This window comes from Sylvia atricapilla, chromosome 2 (genome assembly GCF_009819655.1).
Source record: "Sylvia atricapilla isolate bSylAtr1 chromosome 2, bSylAtr1.pri, whole genome shotgun sequence".
Classification (NCBI taxonomy): Eukaryota; Metazoa; Chordata; class Aves; order Passeriformes; family Sylviidae; genus Sylvia; species Sylvia atricapilla.
Window position 1 is genome coordinate 114,939,345 of NC_089141.1, and position 17,322 is coordinate 114,956,666.

The 17,322-nt window shown below is 58.3% G+C and overlaps 2 protein-coding genes across 2 annotated transcripts; both read right to left on the minus strand.

Annotated features, from left to right (window-relative positions):
* Positions 1–1,131: 1,131 nt before the first annotated feature.
* Positions 1,132–3,869, minus strand: LOC136374868 (olfactory receptor 52I2-like). The gene has a single exon (XM_066340259.1). The coding sequence runs from the start codon at positions 2,305–2,307 to the stop codon at positions 1,369–1,371; it is 939 nt and encodes a 312-aa protein (XP_066196356.1). The 5' UTR covers positions 2,308–3,869; the 3' UTR covers positions 1,132–1,368.
* Positions 3,870–14,956: 11,087 nt separating this feature from the next.
* LOC136374875 (olfactory receptor 52I2-like) lies at positions 14,957–17,074 on the minus strand. Its single transcript, XM_066340262.1, has one exon. The coding sequence runs from the start codon at positions 16,431–16,433 to the stop codon at positions 15,495–15,497; it is 939 nt and encodes a 312-aa protein (XP_066196359.1). The 5' UTR covers positions 16,434–17,074; the 3' UTR covers positions 14,957–15,494.
* Between the last annotated feature and the right edge of the window lie 248 nt (positions 17,075–17,322).

Consider the following 17,322-nt stretch of genomic DNA (forward strand, 5'->3'; position numbering starts at 1 on the left):
GAAGGTGCAGCAGAAAGTCAGATAAATGCCACAGACAGCAAAAATCTGTCTGAGGTGAAAATGACAGATTCAAACCAGTTTGACCATTGAGCTTTAGTTTTAATGCAGAAGTGAAGACTTAAAGAAGACGTTTTGGGTGGGATTTGTGGCAGTGTGGACACGGCGCTGGGCTGTGACTGGAACCAGTCCTTCAGATCCCCTTCATGGCCGCGGACTCAAACAGGGATTTCAGGGCAGAATTCATAGAATGATGGGATGGTTTGGGCTGGGAAGGACCCCACAGCCCACCCAGTGCCACCCCTGCCATGGCAGGGCCACCTCCCACTGTCCCAGGTGCTCCAAGCCCCAATGTCCAGCCTGGCCTTGGGCACTGCCAGGGCTCCAGGGGCAGCCAGAGCCCCTCTGGGCAGGGCTGTTGTGTCGTGGTGGCTCTCAGACGTCACCAGGTCGCTCCAGGACACCCAGAGGAGGTCAGAGGAATGAATTGTGTTGTACCCCGCTCTTCCATATCCAGGACTTTGGGGGTGACCCTGTGGAGCTCTGCCCCAGCTGGACCTGGGCAGGGTGGGACTTGTCCCTCTGCTTTGCTTCAGAGCAAACACCTGGAGTGTGACGATCTCCTTTGGAATCCTTGCATTAATCACCGAGTCATGAGGTTTGGAAAAACCCTCTCAGAGCATCAAACCCAGCCATTCCCCCAGCACTGCCAGGCCCACCACTAACACGTGTCCCCACGTGCACACACAGTTTGAAGCCCCAGGAATGGTAATTCCACCACTTCCCTGGGCGGCCTGTGCCAGAGCACCCAGCGGATACAGCCCCCAGCCTCATCCCCCTGCTCCTCTTCCACCCCACACCCTTGGGGATTCTGTGACTCTGCAGGGACAGGGGGCTTTGAGGAGCTCAGTTTTGAGTGAGCTCAGCTTCCATCCACCCAGAAACCTGGAACAGCTGCTCAGGGCTCAGCCACGATCCTCCCAGCCTCTAATGAAAGAGGGGCCCAGAGGGGAGAACCCCTGGGATAGTCCAGGGACTGAAGGGGACAACACAGAGCAACTCTCTCCATTTGGATCAGGATCTGTGCATTGGCACAAATGCACCTGGAGTCCTGAAAATCACAGGGCTGTTCCTGGCACTGGGAACGTCTTTAGACTCAAAGGTGGGTTCTTGCTGCTCCGTGTCACCTGGAGGGGAGGGAGGGAAAGAGGAGGACCTGGTGTGTGCTCTTGCTGCCAGTCCCAAATACCTCTGGCCACGGAGCAGGGGCTCATTAAAGGCACGGAGTCCTCCCTGCTGCTGCTCACCTCCTGCACAGCTGGGGCTGCCCCTGCGGAGACAAACACACCTGGAAGAGCAGGGGCACACGCCTCAGGCACAGGCGCTGCTGGGCCGGAGCGCCCTGAGCAGAGCCGTGCGGATCTGCCGGCTCCTCAGGCTGTACACCAGCGGGTTGAGCACGGCGGGCACGGCCAGGTACAGGTCCGCCAGCAGCACCTGTGTGCCCACGGACACGGTGCCAGAGAAGTGCTGGCAGTAAACGGAGACGATGCCGGGGACGTAGTAGAGCAGCACCACGCTGAGGTGGCACCCGCAGGTGCTCAGGGCCCTGCGGCAGGACTCCTTGGCCAGCGCTGCCCTCAGGATCATCCCGTAGGACACGGCGATGAGAGCCAGGTCCGTGCCCACGGTCAGGGAGGACCAGGCCAGGCTGTAGAGGCGGCTGGGCCGGGCGCTGGCGCAGGCCAGGCCGGCCACGGCCATGTGCTCGCAGTAGGAGTGCGGCACCACGCGGGGCCCGCAGTAGGGCAGCGCCGTCACCAGCCCCGACAGCGGCGCCATGGCCAGCACGGCCCTCAGCACGACGGCCAGCCCCAGCCGTGTCACCGCGGGGCCGCCCAGGACGCCCTGGTACCTCAGCGGGTGGCACACGGCCACGTAGCGGTCGGCGGCCATGGCCAGCAGCACGCCCGACTCCACGGCCGTCAGGGTGTGCACCAGGAACATCTGCACGAAGCAGGCCGCGGCGCCGATCTCGGCGGAGCCCAGCCACAGCACGCCCAGCATCTTGGGCACCACGGAGCTCACCATCAGCACGTCGGTGAGCGCCAGCATGGCCAGCAGGCGATGGCTGGGCGCCTGCAGCGCCCGGTCCAGCCCCAGCACCAGCAGAACTGCCCCGTTCCCCACCACGGCCAGCACGTAGGCCGAGCAGAAAAGGATGCCCAGGCAGGTGGGGAAAGCTTCCAGGCCAGGGACACCCACCAGGATGAAGGAGAAGGAGCTCCTGTTGAAGGGATTGGAAGCCATGCGGGAGAATCTTCATTTGCGTTTAAAAATATAAACCAAATTTTGAGTCCCGAGGTAGCCGGGGGATAAGAAGTGGACTCTGCATCACAGCAGGAGCCAGGAATTCACATCGTTATTCGGGTGGGTCAAACAGCATATCATCCTTTCCCCAAGGAAAGGGTGCTCAGGCCTTGGCACTGCCCAGGGAGCTTTGGAGTGCCCATCCCTGCAGGTGTCCCCTGGAGGTGGCACACAGAGCCCTGGGCTGGGGACAAGGTGGGCACAGGGGGGACTGCCTGGGCTGGGAGGGCTTTTCCAGCCCCAGGGATTCTGTGACCACCAAGTAGGGGGAATGGGTCAGAAATGCAGAATAAACGGGGTTGTTGTGGCTTGGAAGTTCCTATGAGGGGCAGAAATTGATGTTTCAGGTTGTGCCACCAGGGATAACCAAAGGGCTTTTAGTCTGTTGCTTGTGAAGGGCTTATTCCTTTGTTGGTTGTTTGCCAGGGCTCAGCTGACATCCTGAAACGAGCTGCAAGAGGAGAGAACAAGGAGAGCAGGGTCAGCTTCCAGCCCTGGCTTCCCTCACTGGGCCCAACACAGGAAATTCCTTCAAATTTGTGGAGCAAAACAGTGCCCTGGGACATTAAACGTGATCTTGAAATTCCCTTTTGCTGCTCTGTCTTCCTTCTGTCATCCGCCCATGACAGAAGCCTGCGAAGGCAGGCAGAGGAAAATAACAATTCCTGAGGGTTTATTCAGGTGGGAGAAGCTTGAAGGTAACATAGAAAACTCCAGAGGATTGTCCTGGAGGGACAAGGAGAGCCTGAGTGCTGTGGGCAGGATCTACACCTTCATTCGTGCTGAAAATATTCCTGCTGCTTCTCCCCAGAAAGCAGCAAGGAGCAGGCGGTGCTGACACACCGGATTCAGCTGGAGAAATCGCCTGGAGGATCGTGCACCAGGAGCTGTCCAAACCCACAGGGTCCCAGCCTGAACACGGCGGTTCTCTCAGCTCCCTCCCGTCCCGGGCTGGCCCCTCCATCCCTCCCCTCCCATCCCGGGCAGCCACAACCTCGAGGCTGAACACATCTATTCCCCTCAGGATAAAAACCCAAGGTGGGAGAAGGAGACGCAGAGCAGTGGGAGGATGAGCTCAGCAGGGCTCTGCTCACCCCCACACCTGTGCAGGTGGGGATGGTCTCATCTCCCAGCGTGTTCTGGGCTGCTGTGTCCCTTCTGAGCCCCCTGGGACACAGGACGTGCCCCTGCAGCCTCAGCAGGTGCTGCCCACGGGATGTTTGCTGCGGGAGCTGATGCTCCTGCACACGGGCTGAGGCTTTCCCTGCCCTGGAGCCCCGAGTGCACCAGCTGTGGGGCTGCTCCTGCTGGAGCCCAAACCCAAATCACCCTGCCGGGGCCCCTCTCTGGACGGGCACCCCACCCACGGGGTCCCTGCCCCAGCTGTGTCCCCCCAGCCCTCGGCAAAAGGAGCAGTGCTGTGACTTGTCCTGTTTAACGGGGACACAGACACGGAGGGCTTAAACCAGGCTCTGCCAGTTTGGGAATGGGATGGAATTTTCTCAAGCACTTGTGCCCTCTGCTTTAGCCAAGACACCAAAGGGCCAGACCTCATCCCCTCGGCTTTCCAGGCATTTGACTTGGACCCCAACACAGCTTAATCTCTCCTCTAAGTCTCCCGGAGTCCTCCCCACAACACAAACCAAGAGCTTTTTCAGCCTGGCTCAGTCAGGGACACAAACCAAGAGGTTTCTCCGCCCAGCTTCATTCGGGGTTACAAACCAAGAGCTTTTTCAGCCCGGCTCAGTCATTGCTGTTGGCCACATGAGGCAAAGCCAATATTGTGACATCGCTGCCCAGACGATGGTGTTGATGATGCTTTATTGCTCAGAGGACTCTGTTTCCAGCCTGGCAGCTTTGACCCTGCAGCTGGCACAAGCCACTGCAGCAGGAAACGTGTCTCGTGCCAGAATGGTTTGTTTGAAAAGAGCAAACATGTCTGAGATCCTGTAATCCTGAGCTCGGGAAAAACACAGCTCCTCCCTCCCTCCCACCTCTCTGAGGTACTTGATCCTCTGGGCAGCAGTTTCTGCACTTTATCCTGGGTGACAAAGCCCTCCAGGTTATCTAATAATGCTGCTGGGATGGAAACTGGATCTGAAATCCCACCCAGTGCCACCCGTGCCATGGCAGGGCCACCTCCCACTGTCCCAGGTGCTCCAAGTGTCCAACCTGGCCTTGGGCACTGCCAGGGATCCAGGGGCAGCCACAGCTGCTCTGGGCACCCTGTGCCAGCCCTGCCCACCCTGCCAGGGAACAATTCCTGCCCCAGAGCCCAGCCAGCCCTGGCTCTCCTTTAGGGAGGGTCCCACACACACACACAGAGGTGTCCAGGACCAGGTCCCAGCCCTGTGTGAGGGATCCCACCTGGAGCAGCTGCTCCTCCAGGCTCACGGGGACCTTCTGGCTCTCCACAACTCCCTGAGGGTGCAGCCAGCTGGGTTCAGGCTCTCCCACTGCTGTAGCTCACCCCAACACACCCATCCCAGCGTTTTTCCCTCGCTCCCAGCCTGGATCTCAGCAGAGTCAGGACATTCCCCAACCATCCACCCTCTCCCCAGTCCCGTTTGCCATTCCGGGGTGTGTGCAAGCACCAGGGATGGAGCAGAGCTGGGAGCAGGGAACTGCGGCTCAGCCCGGGTGACAGGACTGGCAGATGTCACACCTGCAGCTTGTCTGAGGTGCCTCTAACCAGGGAACAGCCAGGTAATTAGCGCTGTTGTAATTAACCTAACCGAGGCAGCCAGGGGTGGTTGCAGGTGTGTGACTGGCAGACCTTGACCCCGCGATTCACTAAACCTGGGATGTCCGGAGGTGATGCAGCAGCTCATTAGCTCCATCCGAGCCGAAGCCCACTCGGACCCGTTGGCGCTGCCCCCGGCAGCTTTTCTGGGTGGATTCTCTCACAGCCCACCTGCAGCTGGCTGAAGTCGGAGCCCGGCTCAGAGCGTGGCACTGCACTTCCCAACGCTGCCCCGAGCCCGGGTGAGAGGTAAAGCCGTACATACCCGGGCCGAAGTGTGCCTGGTCCTGCTGCACACACAGCACCTGCAGCTGCTGCTTCTCTCCCCCGGGCAGCGCCTCCGCCTGCAAAAGGACCTGCACGGAAAGACTTCAGGCTCTTAAGGAAGCTGCTCTCCCTAATCACTGCTGGGACTGGAGGGACGGAATCATCCCGGGGGAGAAGCTGCAGCCTGGGAATAGCCGGGAAGAGAAGTGATAAACAAATGCTCTACTCCCACTGTGTGTGGGTGATGTCTGTGCCAGCACCGAGATGCCAAACAGCTGCCGGCTCCACACAGGGGGAATGTTTTAACCCTGGGTGGGAATGGAAACGCTGGAGCCAGTCCAGAGGAGGCACGGAGCTGCTCCAAGAGCTGGATTCAGGCTGGGAGAGCTGGGGGTGCTCACCTGGAGAGGAGAGGCTCCAGGGAGAGCTCAGAGCCCTGCCAGGGCCTGAAGGGGCTCCAGGAGAGCTGCAGAGGGACTGGGGACAAGGGCTGCAGGGACAGGAGCCAGGGAATGGCTTCCCAGTGCCCAGGGCAGGGCTGGCTGGGCTCTGGGGCAGGAATTGTTCCCTGGCAGGGTGGGCAGGGCTGGCACAGGGTGCCCAGAGCAGCTGTGGCTGCCCCTGGATCCCTGGCAGTGCCCAAGGCCAGGCTGGACACTGGGGCTTGGAGCCCCTGGGACAGTGGGAGGTGGCACTGCCATGGCACGGGTGGCACTGGGTGGGATTTAAGGTCCCTCCCAACCCAAACCATTTTGGAATTCTGTGATCTGAACATGCAAATTTGCAGCACGTGATGGGCCACACAAATGCACCCCCGACACGTCAGTGCTGCAGCGGCTCCCTTTAAACGTCTCCCATCTGTGTCCAGGTTCACAAATGGAGACGTTTCAGGACGTTTGAGTTGAAAGCAGTGACATTCCAGCCGCTCACAGCTGCAGTGAGCAGGAGCTGCTCGGCAGCCTGGGGGTGCTCATTCCCAGGGCCAGCCCATGCAGAATTGGGACACACCAGGGTGTTCAGCTGCCGGTGAGCTGCAGGTAACAACACCCGTGTCTGAGCTCCGGGGGCTGCATCTCTGCTCCTTGGGAGTGCTGAGGAGCTGCTGCTCCCTGCGGGTCCCCCAGAGCCGTGCTGAGGGGCATTGGGACATTCGGTGAAGGTGAGGGGCAGCGCTGGCCTGTCCTGGTGCTGACCCTCCCCACGGGGACAGGGTGGGGACAGCGCCATCCACTGGCACTGGCACAGAGCCCTGGGCCCATGGCACCCCTTCCTGCAGGAGGGGCTCCCCTTGCCCGGGGGCAGCTCTGGGGACAGCCCCACTGGGGGCACATGAACCCCGGGGCCACCCCTGATCCCCCAGGCAGGGCAGGGCACTGTCCCCTTGGTGCAGCCCGGAGTGCAGAGGACAGGGCCACCTCCTGCCCCGGGCTCAGCACAGCTCCCTGCAGGACTCCAGGGGACACAGGGGCTGGGAATGGCCTGGAGATGGTGACAGTGGCTGATGTGAGCCCAGGTGAGCCCAGGTGTGCTCAGGTGTGCCCAGGGGACAAGAGGCTGATGGTTCCTGGGCATTGCCAGCCCCAGTGTGGGCACAGCCCAGGGCAGGGATTGTCCCCTGTGTGACACCTCCAGGGCTGTGTCCAGCTGTGGCTCCTGCAGCAGAGCCCTGGAGGGGCTGGAGCGTGTCCAGGGCAGGAGCTGGGGAAGGGGCTGGAGCCCCAGGAGGGGCTGAGGGAGCTGGGAAGGGGCTGAGCCTGGAGAAAAGGAGGCTTAGGGGGGACCTGGTGGCTCTGCACAAGTCCCTGCCAGGAGGGGACAGCCGGGGGGGTCGGGCTCTGCTCCCAGGGCACAGGGACAGGAGCAGAGGGAACGGCCTCAGGCTGGCCCAGGGGAGGTTGTCACAGTCTGCAAACATGTGCGGGGAACCTGATGGTTCGTTTTAGGATCTCAGAGCACAAAAGACACAGCGGGGGACAACTCAGTTAATACAACAAAAATGCACATTTATTTTGTGCCACCAAAATGCGATAGAGGTAGAGGAAATAGGGAACAGTAAGAAAGATAGAAAAGAGGGGAAAGGGGATTATAGCTACCAACGTGGAGGGCCGAGTCCTCGAGGCCGAGATGCCCATAGACACGAACTTCTCCAGTGGGGTGATCACGAAGTTGAGCAGGGGTCTCCAGGGTTTTATGGGTTGGTCAAGGCGGGGACCAAAGAGGGGCACAGAGCCAAAGCAGGAGCCACCTGTGCTGAGGCAAAGCGAGGGACCCAGAGCCAAAGCAGGAGCTGCCTGCATCAGGGTTGGGACAAAGGAGAGTCACAGGGCCAAAGCTGGAGCCACCGTACGTGCCGTGCTCTGGTATGGACAGACCAGTTTGGGGAAGCAGCCTTGGCTCAGTCCACTGTGACCAGCTCCATTGTTCCTGCACTCCGTTCTCGTGGAGATGCCGACCAGTCCTCTGGGACTTGGCAAACATTCCACCTCAGCCAGGCCAGGGCTCCTTTCAGAGTCTGGGGTCTCAGTCCTCAGTCACTGGAGGCAGTCGTGAGGCACATCACATCCTTGGGCAGACTCTGACAACTGCCAAGGTGGATCCAAAATGGACACAAAATGGACACAAAATGGACACAAAATGGACAAATGGTCAGGAGGTCTCACACTTCGATAAGTTTTGGTCCATTTGCACATTGGGGTTGAATTGTCCAGTTCCAGCCCCAGGTGATGCAGTCCCATCCTTCTTGTTCTCTCTCCTCAGCCCACCCTTGTTTGTGCTTTGGGGCCTGAAAACTTGTCCCAGGTGTCCTTGGTGTGCAGCAGGAGAAGGATTTGTTTTGTGTCCCTGCTGTGTGCAGAGCTGAGTGACACTGACTGTGAGCTCAGAGCTGCAGCCCTGGGCACCACAGAACCTGGGATACAGCAAAGGGAAAACTGAAGGCAGCAGTCCTGCAGGTCCCAAGAAGGTTGTACACTACAGGCATGGAAGGGAATGCTGCTGGACAGCGATAATTTAGCTGGAATTAACTAAGCATTAATTGTGAGTGGCCTGAGGATGGGGTGTGGGCTGTGGTGGAGGGAAGGTGCAGGTTTGGGGTTGATCCAGGCAGGAGGATGGGGGGAGCTGGGGTCTGTGCCCAGCCTGGCCCCAGGCAGCCAGTGCTGGACCTGCTGAAGCCCTGGAGTTTGTCCCTGCTTGCCCAGCTCTTTCCTGCCGTCCCACAGCTGGCTCTGTGTGCTCCCTGTGCCTGAGGGGTTTGTCCAGCACTGCCCAGGGAGCTGCAGCCAAACCGGTGTCCCCAGCCAAGGGACAGTGGAAGGTGGCCCTGCCCATGCAGGGGATGGGGCTGGATGGGCTTTAAGGTCCCTTCCAAGACAGGCCTTCTGCGATTCCACGATCCTGAGGTGCCGTGGAGGTTCAGGGATGCTGCCATTGCTCTCCCCCAGCTGTGGAGGGAGCAGAGACCTGCCCAAAGCCACCACTGCTCCAGCCCTGCCCTGGCAGGGACCCCATGTCCCACTGGGGTGAGCTGTTGTTTGCTTTGAACGCTTCACCCGAAGGAGATTCAAACCCAGAGCTGGAATTGTCCCGAGGCTCAGCTGGAATTGTCCCGAGGCTCGTTACTCTGCTGTCCCTGTTGGGCTCTGCAGGTAAACACGGGAAAGGGCCTCTTTCCTCAGGGCTCCTTCATGGGGGAACCTGGGGCTGGATGAACCCACACCCAGGAGCTGCCCCGTGTCACCACTGTCCTATTTCATCATTGCCCCGTGTCACCACTGCCCCACTGCCCCGTGCCACCACTGTCCCGTGTCACCACTGCCCCCTGTCACCATTGCCCCACTGCCCTGTGGCACCCCTGTCCCGTGTCACCCCTGTCTCATGTCACCACTGTCCCATGTCACCCCTGTCTCATGTCACCACTGTCCCAAGCACCTGCACAATGGGGCTCCTGTCCAGCCTCCCATGGTGCTAGGGAAAATGCTGTTCCCCAAAGTCCCCAAAAGCCAGCACTGCCCAGGACTCGCTCCAGGGCTGGTTTGTCACTGGTCTGCAGGGAGCAGAGTCGTCCCTTGGCAGAGCTCAGCCCTGCCCTGGGCAGTGGGAGCTCTCCCAGGGAGATCACAGGTACCAGGGGACACATCCTGAGCAGCCCAGAGCAGCCCTGGATCCCTGGCAGTGCCCAAGGCCAGGCTGGACACTGGAGCAGCCTGGGACAGTGGGAGGTGGCCCTGCCATGGCACGGGTTGCACTGGATGAGCCTTCAACTCTGTGCCAACAAAACCATGCTGGAATTCCCTGATTTCCAAGGGGTATCTTGGAAGGGAGGAGTGCCCTGGCCACAGGAACAGTTGCCCAAACCCGTCTGTGCTGGCCCATTGACAGGCCAACAGCTGGATCACGGGGAGCCAGAGGCAGGCTCCTGGTCTGGGTGCCCTTTCTGGGGACAGCTGGAGCTGTCTGGGGGACAATTCACTGCACTCACCTCCACACCTCTTCTGGGGTGGGAGAAATCTTTTTCTGTCCCTCTCAATCTGAGCCAGCTTTAGCAGCTGCTGAGCTCCTGGCTCCTCCAGCTGCCCCAGCAGTTTGCAGATTCCTTCCTGCTTCCCCTTGATGCCATAAACCAGGGGGTTGAGCACGGGAGGGGCCATCAGACAGGAATGAGCCACCAGCAGCTGGACACGAGGAGCCAGGCTGGGAGTGGACGCCTGCAGGTGCACAGAGAGGAGCCCAGCTGGGGAAAGGATCAGGAGGATGGAATTGTGGGGCCCCTGGAGCTGAGCCCTGTGGGACAGCACAGCCCTGAGGGCTGCACTAGCACAGGGTGATGAGGTGATGGGGGCAGAGCCTGTCCCCAGGCAGTGTGGCCATGCTGAGGCTGCAGCAGTGGCTGTGGCCACAGCGGCACAGGCCAGCCCCAGCACGGCCACAGGAGCAGTGAGGGACCATGTGGGAGGCTGAAAATTTCAGGCTTTCTGAGCTGAGGAGTGCTGAGCCTCGGGCAGGTGCTGCCTTTGACTTGGAACCTTGGAACAGGGTCCCAAAATTGTGTAATCTCCCAGGGTGAAAACTAAAGTTTAAGATTTTAGTATATAGCAATGTGTGTAAGCCAAAATGGAAGATTCAAAGCATTGTCTAAGTTCTTCTTCTTCACCTTCTTCTTCCCTCTTCTTCACAGATTTAAGTAGTTTTCTGTAATTTTGTGAAAGATGTCTGCATTGTAGACCTCAAATAATCATTATTAAGGGTCTGGGAGAAATTGGGCAGTGCAGGCTTGTGGGCACGCAGAGGTGGAGGAGAACGTTCATGTGCTGACAGGAATACGAGTGCTGATCCCCCTCAGGGTTATAACCCGCTGCTTGTCCTCCTCTTTGTCTGTCTGTCTGTCTGTCTGCTCCTGGCCGTGCCATCCTTCTCCTTCTCCTGCCTCCTCTGGGCCACAGAGCCTCTATGGCAGAGCCCTGGAGAAACTGAAATATATAAAATTAACACAAACTAAAGGCCCAGAGCACTGCAGTTTCCCGTCTCCACTCACCAGTTCCAGCATCTCTCTCACTGAGGCTTGTTTTGGACATTGTCAGGACTCTGTGACCTGCTCAGAGCCGGCAGCTGTAAAGTGGAGGAGTCAGACACAAGCAAAGGCATCTGTCCTCTGCCTGGAGGAGGAAGGTCCCGGCCTCCCCGAGAGAAGGACGCTCAGAGAACTTTATTTCTGAATGTCAGGTTTATTTGACTGGCGGGTTTGAACGACGTTAAACACCCCGTGCTGAAATACAAAACCAACAGAGCAGCTGCCTTGGGTCATCTCCACGAAGGGAAAAGCATCTGCAGAGGTCGTGGGTGGGCTCTGCCCCTCTCCCAGGAGCCCTGGGACACCGGGGACACTTCCCGGGCTGTTCCCTGGGGAGCAGGGATGCGATGGGCTGCGGCTGCCGCCCTGACTCAGAGCCCAGCAGAAAGCCCAGGAGCCTAACAGCTGCTTTGGTCAGTGGAGAATGAAAGGGCTGGAATCAAATTAAATCACGGCATCAACGCGGGCTGCAGGAAACAGCTGCTGCCAAACAAACCCGAGTCCATTTTCTGCCCGGGGAGAGGTTTCATCAGCCGGGCTGGGAGCCACAGAGGAGCCCGAGAGAGCTCTGCCCCCTGCTCTCAGGGACACCCCTGGGGAACAGCACAACCAGATGGGTCAGAGCCCTCCGAAGGAAACTGTCAGAACCAGAATCACAGAACTACTGGTTTGGGTTGGAAGGGATCTTAAAACTCCCCCAGTGCCACCGCTGCCATGGCAGGGCCACCTCCCACTGTCCCAGGCTGCTCCAGTGTCCATCCCGGCCTTGGGCACTGCCAGGGCTCCAGGGGCAGCCACAGCTGCTCTGGGCACTCTGTTCTTCCCAACATTCCCGAATCAGGATGGCAGTGCCCTGCCTGCCCCCTCCTCTGCCCCAGTCCCCACTGGTGCCCCCGTGACATAACCCACATTAATCCATAATCCACATTAATCCATAACCCACTTCAATCCATAATCCACGGCCCCGTGACATGATCCAGCCTGTTCCAGCAAACTCTGCCCTGCTGGTGAGCCCCCAGCTCTGCACCTTTCCATCCCAACACCTGCTCTGGTATCAAGGCATTAAGAACATTATCCATGGTTGAAAATGTAGTTTGTATTACAGGAAATGTGTGTTCAGCTACCTATGGATTAATTGGACAATCAGAAACAAGTCAACTCTTTGGCAGCAATTTCTGGGTTTAGTTAAAGGGTTTGATGTTTAGTAGTTTGCTTTATAAAGCTCTAGTCCCATTTTTCCCTAAAAACTTACTTAGAGAATCAGAATTTCGCAGTGTTACAATGGCAGTTTGGTTTGATGAGAATGCACAAAAAACGACTTTCAGAAGGAATTTCCAGCCACTGCCGTTTTTCCTGGCTCTCTCACACTGTGCAGGCTCCAGGCTGGATGCTGAAATCCCCCCAGCCCCTGGCCTGGGCACCTGCACCCACCTGCACCCACCTGGCTCTCTCCACGTCAGCTCCACCTTGGGAATGGCCAGAAAGAAACAACTGCTGTGCCCCAGGGCTGCATAAATCACCCCGGGAATCATCAGTGGGAGTATCCAGGATGGGGAGTCCCAAAGGCACAGTCCCCTCCAGGCTCCTCTGTAACAACCTCAGCAGGGCCAGATGGGAGCAGCCTGAATCCCACCTCAGCCTGAATCCCACCTCAGCCTGAATCCCACCTCAGCTTTAATCCCACCTCAGCTTTAATCCCACCTCAACCTTAATCCCACCTCAGCCTTAATCCCACCTCGGCCTTAATCCCACCTCAACTTCAATCCCACCTCAGCTTTAATCCCACCTCAACCTTAATCCCACCTCACCTTTAATTTCACCTCAACTTTAATCCCACCTCAGCTTTAATCCCACCTCAACCTTAATCCCACCTCACCTTTAATTTCACCTCAACCTTAATCCCACGTCAACCTTAATCCCACCTCAAACTTAATCCCACCTCAGCCTGAATCCCACCTCAGCCTGAATCCCACCTCAGCCTTAATCCCACCTCAACCTTAATCCCACCTCAAACTTAATCCCACCTCAGCCTGAATCCCACCTCAACCTTAATCCCACCTCAGCCTTAATCCCACCTCAACCTTAATCCCACCTCAGCCTTAATCGCACCTCAGCCTGAATCCCACCTCAGCCTTAATCCCACCTCAACCTTAATCCCACCTCAGCCTTAATCCCACCTCAGCTTTAATCCCACCTCATCTTTAATCCCACCTCATCTTTAATCCCACCTCAGCCTGAATCCCACCTCAGCCTTAATCCCACCTCAACCTTAATCCCACCTCAAACTTAATCCCACCTCAGCCTGAATCCCACCTCAACCTTAATCCCACCTCAACCTTAATCCCACCTCAACCTTAATCCCACCTCAGCCTTAATCGCACCTCAGCCTGAATCCCACCTCAGCCTTAATCCCACCTCAGCTTTAATCCCACCTCATCTTTAATCCCACCTCATCTTTAATCCCACCTCAGCAATAATCCCACCTCAGCTTTAATCCCACCTCATCCTTAATCCCGCCTCAGCTCTCCCTCAGCTCCTCTCCTCTCTAATGTGCTAGGAGATCGTGGAATCATGGAAGGATTGGGCTGGGGTTGACAGGACCCTACAGCTCATGCCATGGGCAGGGACACCTTCCTTGGGCCAGGCTGCTCCCAGCCCTGCCAGCCCTGGCCTTGTTGGCCGAGCCAGACAGGAATGTGCTGCACAAGTTGCCTCCAGCAGAACTAAAAGCCCTTTCTGGTGTTTGCCAGGTGTGCTGGTTTTGCAAGGAAGTGATTTTTTCCAAGGAAGTTATAGCAAAACCAGTCTGTGACTAGGTTTGAATGTTGACATCTGCTGTAGCCACTAGAAAGGTGACGTGTCTTTGTACCCATTAAAGTTCTGAGCCTGCTTTGCTTTTCTCTTAATCCCACCTCTCAGCAGAAAGAGAGGAAATGATTCCAGTAGGCACTGGATGAGGCCAGAGCAGCTCCATTCACGGCTCTGCTGCTCTCTGGGCTGGAAGCCTCTGCTGGCTTTCAGCACCAAGATCATGCCGTGGAATGGGCTGTCCGTGCCCCCAGCAGAACCTCCCATGCCCCAGGCAGTGTAAACCCAAAATGGGCAAATCCAGCAGAGGAACAAAGTGCACACTCAGGGCAGCAGAACCATTCTGTCAGTGGTTTCTGAGATGTCAGGGAAGGTGCAGCAGAAAGTCAGATAAATACCACAGACAGCAAAAATCTGTCTGTGGTGAAAAATGACAGATTCAAACCAGTTTTACCATCGAGCTTTAGTTTTAATGTAGAAGTGAAGACTTAAAGAAGACGTTTTGGGTGGGATTTGTGGCAGTGTGGACACGGCGTTGGGCTGTGACTGGAACCAGCCCTTCAGATCCCCTTCATGGCCGCGGACTCAAACAGTGATTTCAGGGCAGAATTCATGGAATGATGGGATGGTTTGGGCTGGGATGGACCCCACAGCCCACCCAGTGCCACCCCTGCCATGGCAGGGCCACCTCCCACTGTCCCAGGTGCTCCAAGCCCCAGTGTCCAGCCTGGCCTTGGGCACTGCCAGGGCTCCAGGGGCAGCCAGAGCCCCTCTGGGCAGGGCTGTTGTGTCGTGGTGGCTCTCAGATGTCACCAGGTCGCTCCAGGACACCCAGAGGAGGTCAGAGGAATGAATTGTGTTGTACCCCGCTCTTCCATTGCCAGGACTTTGGGGGTGACCCTGTGGAGCTCTGCCCCAGCTGGACCTGGGCAGGGTGGGACTTGTCCCTCTGCTTTGCTTCAGAGCAAACACCTGGAGTGTGACGATCTCCTTTGGAATCCTTGCATTAATCACCGAGTCACGAGGTTTGGAAAACCCCTCTCAGAGTATCAAACCCAGCCATTCCCCCAGCGCTGCCAGGCCCACCACTAACACGTGTCCCCACGTGCACACACAGTTTGAACCCCTAGGAATGGTAATTCCACCCCTTCCCTGGGCGGCCTGTGCCAGAACACCCAGCGGATACAGCCCCCAGCCTCATCCCCCTGCTCCTCTTCCACCCCACACCCTTGGGGATTCTGTGACTCTGCAGGGACAGGGGGCTTTGAGGAGCTCAGTTTTGAGTGAGCTCAGCTTCCATCCCCCCAGAAACCTGGAACAGCTGCTCAGGGCTCAGCCACGATCCTCCCAGCCTCTAATGAAAGAGGGGCCCAGAGGGGAGAACCCCTGGGATAGTCCAGGGACTGAAGGGGACAACACAGAGCAACTCTCTCCGTTTGGATCAGGATCTGTGCATTGGCACAAATGCACCTGGAGTCCTGAAATCATCACAGGGCTGTTCCTGGCATGGGGAACATCTTTAGACTCAAAGGTGGGTTCTTGCTGCTCCGTGTCACCTGGAGGGGAGGGAGGGAAAGAGGAGGACCTGGTGTGTGCTCTTGCTGCCAGTCCCAAATACCTCTGGCCACGGAGCAGGGGCTCATTAAAGGCACGGAGTCCTCCCTGCTGCTGCTCACCTCCTGCACAGCTGGGGCTGCCCCTGCGGAGACAAACACACCTGGAAAAGCAGGGGCACACGCCTCAGGCACAGCCGCTGCTGGGCCGGAGCGCCCTGAGCAGAGCCGTGCGGATCTGCCGGCTCCTCAGGCTGTACACCAGCGGGTTGAGCACGGCGGGCACGGCCAGGTACAGGTCCGCCAGCAGCACCTGTGTGCCCGCGGACACGGTGCCAGAGAAGTGCTGGCAGAAAATGGAGATGATGCCGGGGACATAGTAGAGCAGCACCACGCTGAGGTGGCACCCGCAGGTGCTCAGGGCCCTGCGGCAGGACTCCTTGGCCAGCGCTGCCCTCAGGATCATCCCGTAGGACACGGCGATGAGAGCCAGGTCCGTGCCCACGATCAGGGAAGAGCCTGCCAGGCTGTAGAGGCGGCTGGGCCGGGCGCTGGCGCAGGCCAGGCCGGCCACGGCCATGTGCTCGCAGTAGGAGTGCGGCACCACGCGGGGCCCGCAGTAGGGCAGCGCCGTCACCAGCCCCGACAGCGGCGCCACGGCCAGCACGGCCCTCAGCACGACGGCCAGCCCCAGCCGTGTCACCGCGGGGCCGCCCAGGACGCCCTGGTACCTCAGCGGGTGGCACACGGCCACGTAGCGGTCGGCGGCCATGGCCAGCAGCACGCCCGACTCCACGGCCGTCAGGGTGTGCACCAGGAACATCTGCACGAAGCAGGCCGCGGCGCCGATCTCGGCGGAGCCCAGCCACAGCACGCCCAGCATCTTGGGCACCACGGAGCTCACCATCAGCACGTCGGTGAGCGCCAGCATGGCCAGCAGGCGATGGCTGGGCGCCTGCAGCGCCCGGTCCAGCCCCAGCACCAGCAGAACTGCCCCGTTCCCCACCACGGCCAGGACGTAGGCCGAGCAGAAAAGGATGCCCAGGCAGGTGGGGAAAGCTTCCAGGCCAGGGACACCCACCAGGATGAAGGAGAAGGAGCTCCTGTTGAAGGGATCGGAAGCCATTCGGGAGAATCTTCGTTTGCGTTTAAAAATATAAACCAAATTTTGAGTCCCGAGGTAGCAGGGGGATAAGAAGGGGACTCTGCATCACAGCAGGAGCCAGGAATTCACATCGTTATTCCGGTGGGTCAAACAGCATATCATCCTTTCCCCATGGAAAGGGTGCTTAGGCCTTGGCACTGCCCAGGGAGCTCTGGAGTTCCCATCCCTGCAGGTGTCCCCTGGAGGTGGCACTCACAGCTCTGGGGGTGGGACAAGGTGGGCACAGGGGGGACTGCCTGGGCTGGGAGGGCTTTTCCAGCCCCAGGGATTCTGTGACCACCAAGTAGGGGGAATGGGTCAGAAATGCAGAATAAACGGGGTTGTTGTGGCTTGGAAGTTCCTATGAGGGGCAGAAATTGATGTTTCAGGTTGTGCCACCAGGGATAACCAAAGGGCTTTTAGTCTGTTGCTTGTGAAGGGCTTATTCCTTTGTTGGTTGTTTGCCAGGGCTCAGCTGACATCCTGAAACGAGCTGCAAGAGGAGAGAACAAGGAGAGCAGGGTCAGCTTCCAGCCCTGGCTTCCCTCACTGGGCCCAACACAGGAAATTCCTTCAAATTTGTGGAGCAAAACAGTGCCCTGGGACATTAAACGTGATCTTGAAATTCCCTTTTGCTGCTCTGTCTTCCTTCTGTCATCCGCCCATGACAGAAGCCTGCGAAGGCAGGCAGAGGAAAATAACGATTCCTGAGGGTTTATTCAGGTGGGAGAAGCTTGAAGGTAACACAGAAAACTCCAGAGGATTGTCCTGGAGGGACAAGGAGAGCCTGAGTGCTGTGGGCAGGATCTACACCTTCATTCGTGCTGAAAATATTCCTGCTGCTTCTCCCCAAAAGCAGCAAGGAGCAGGC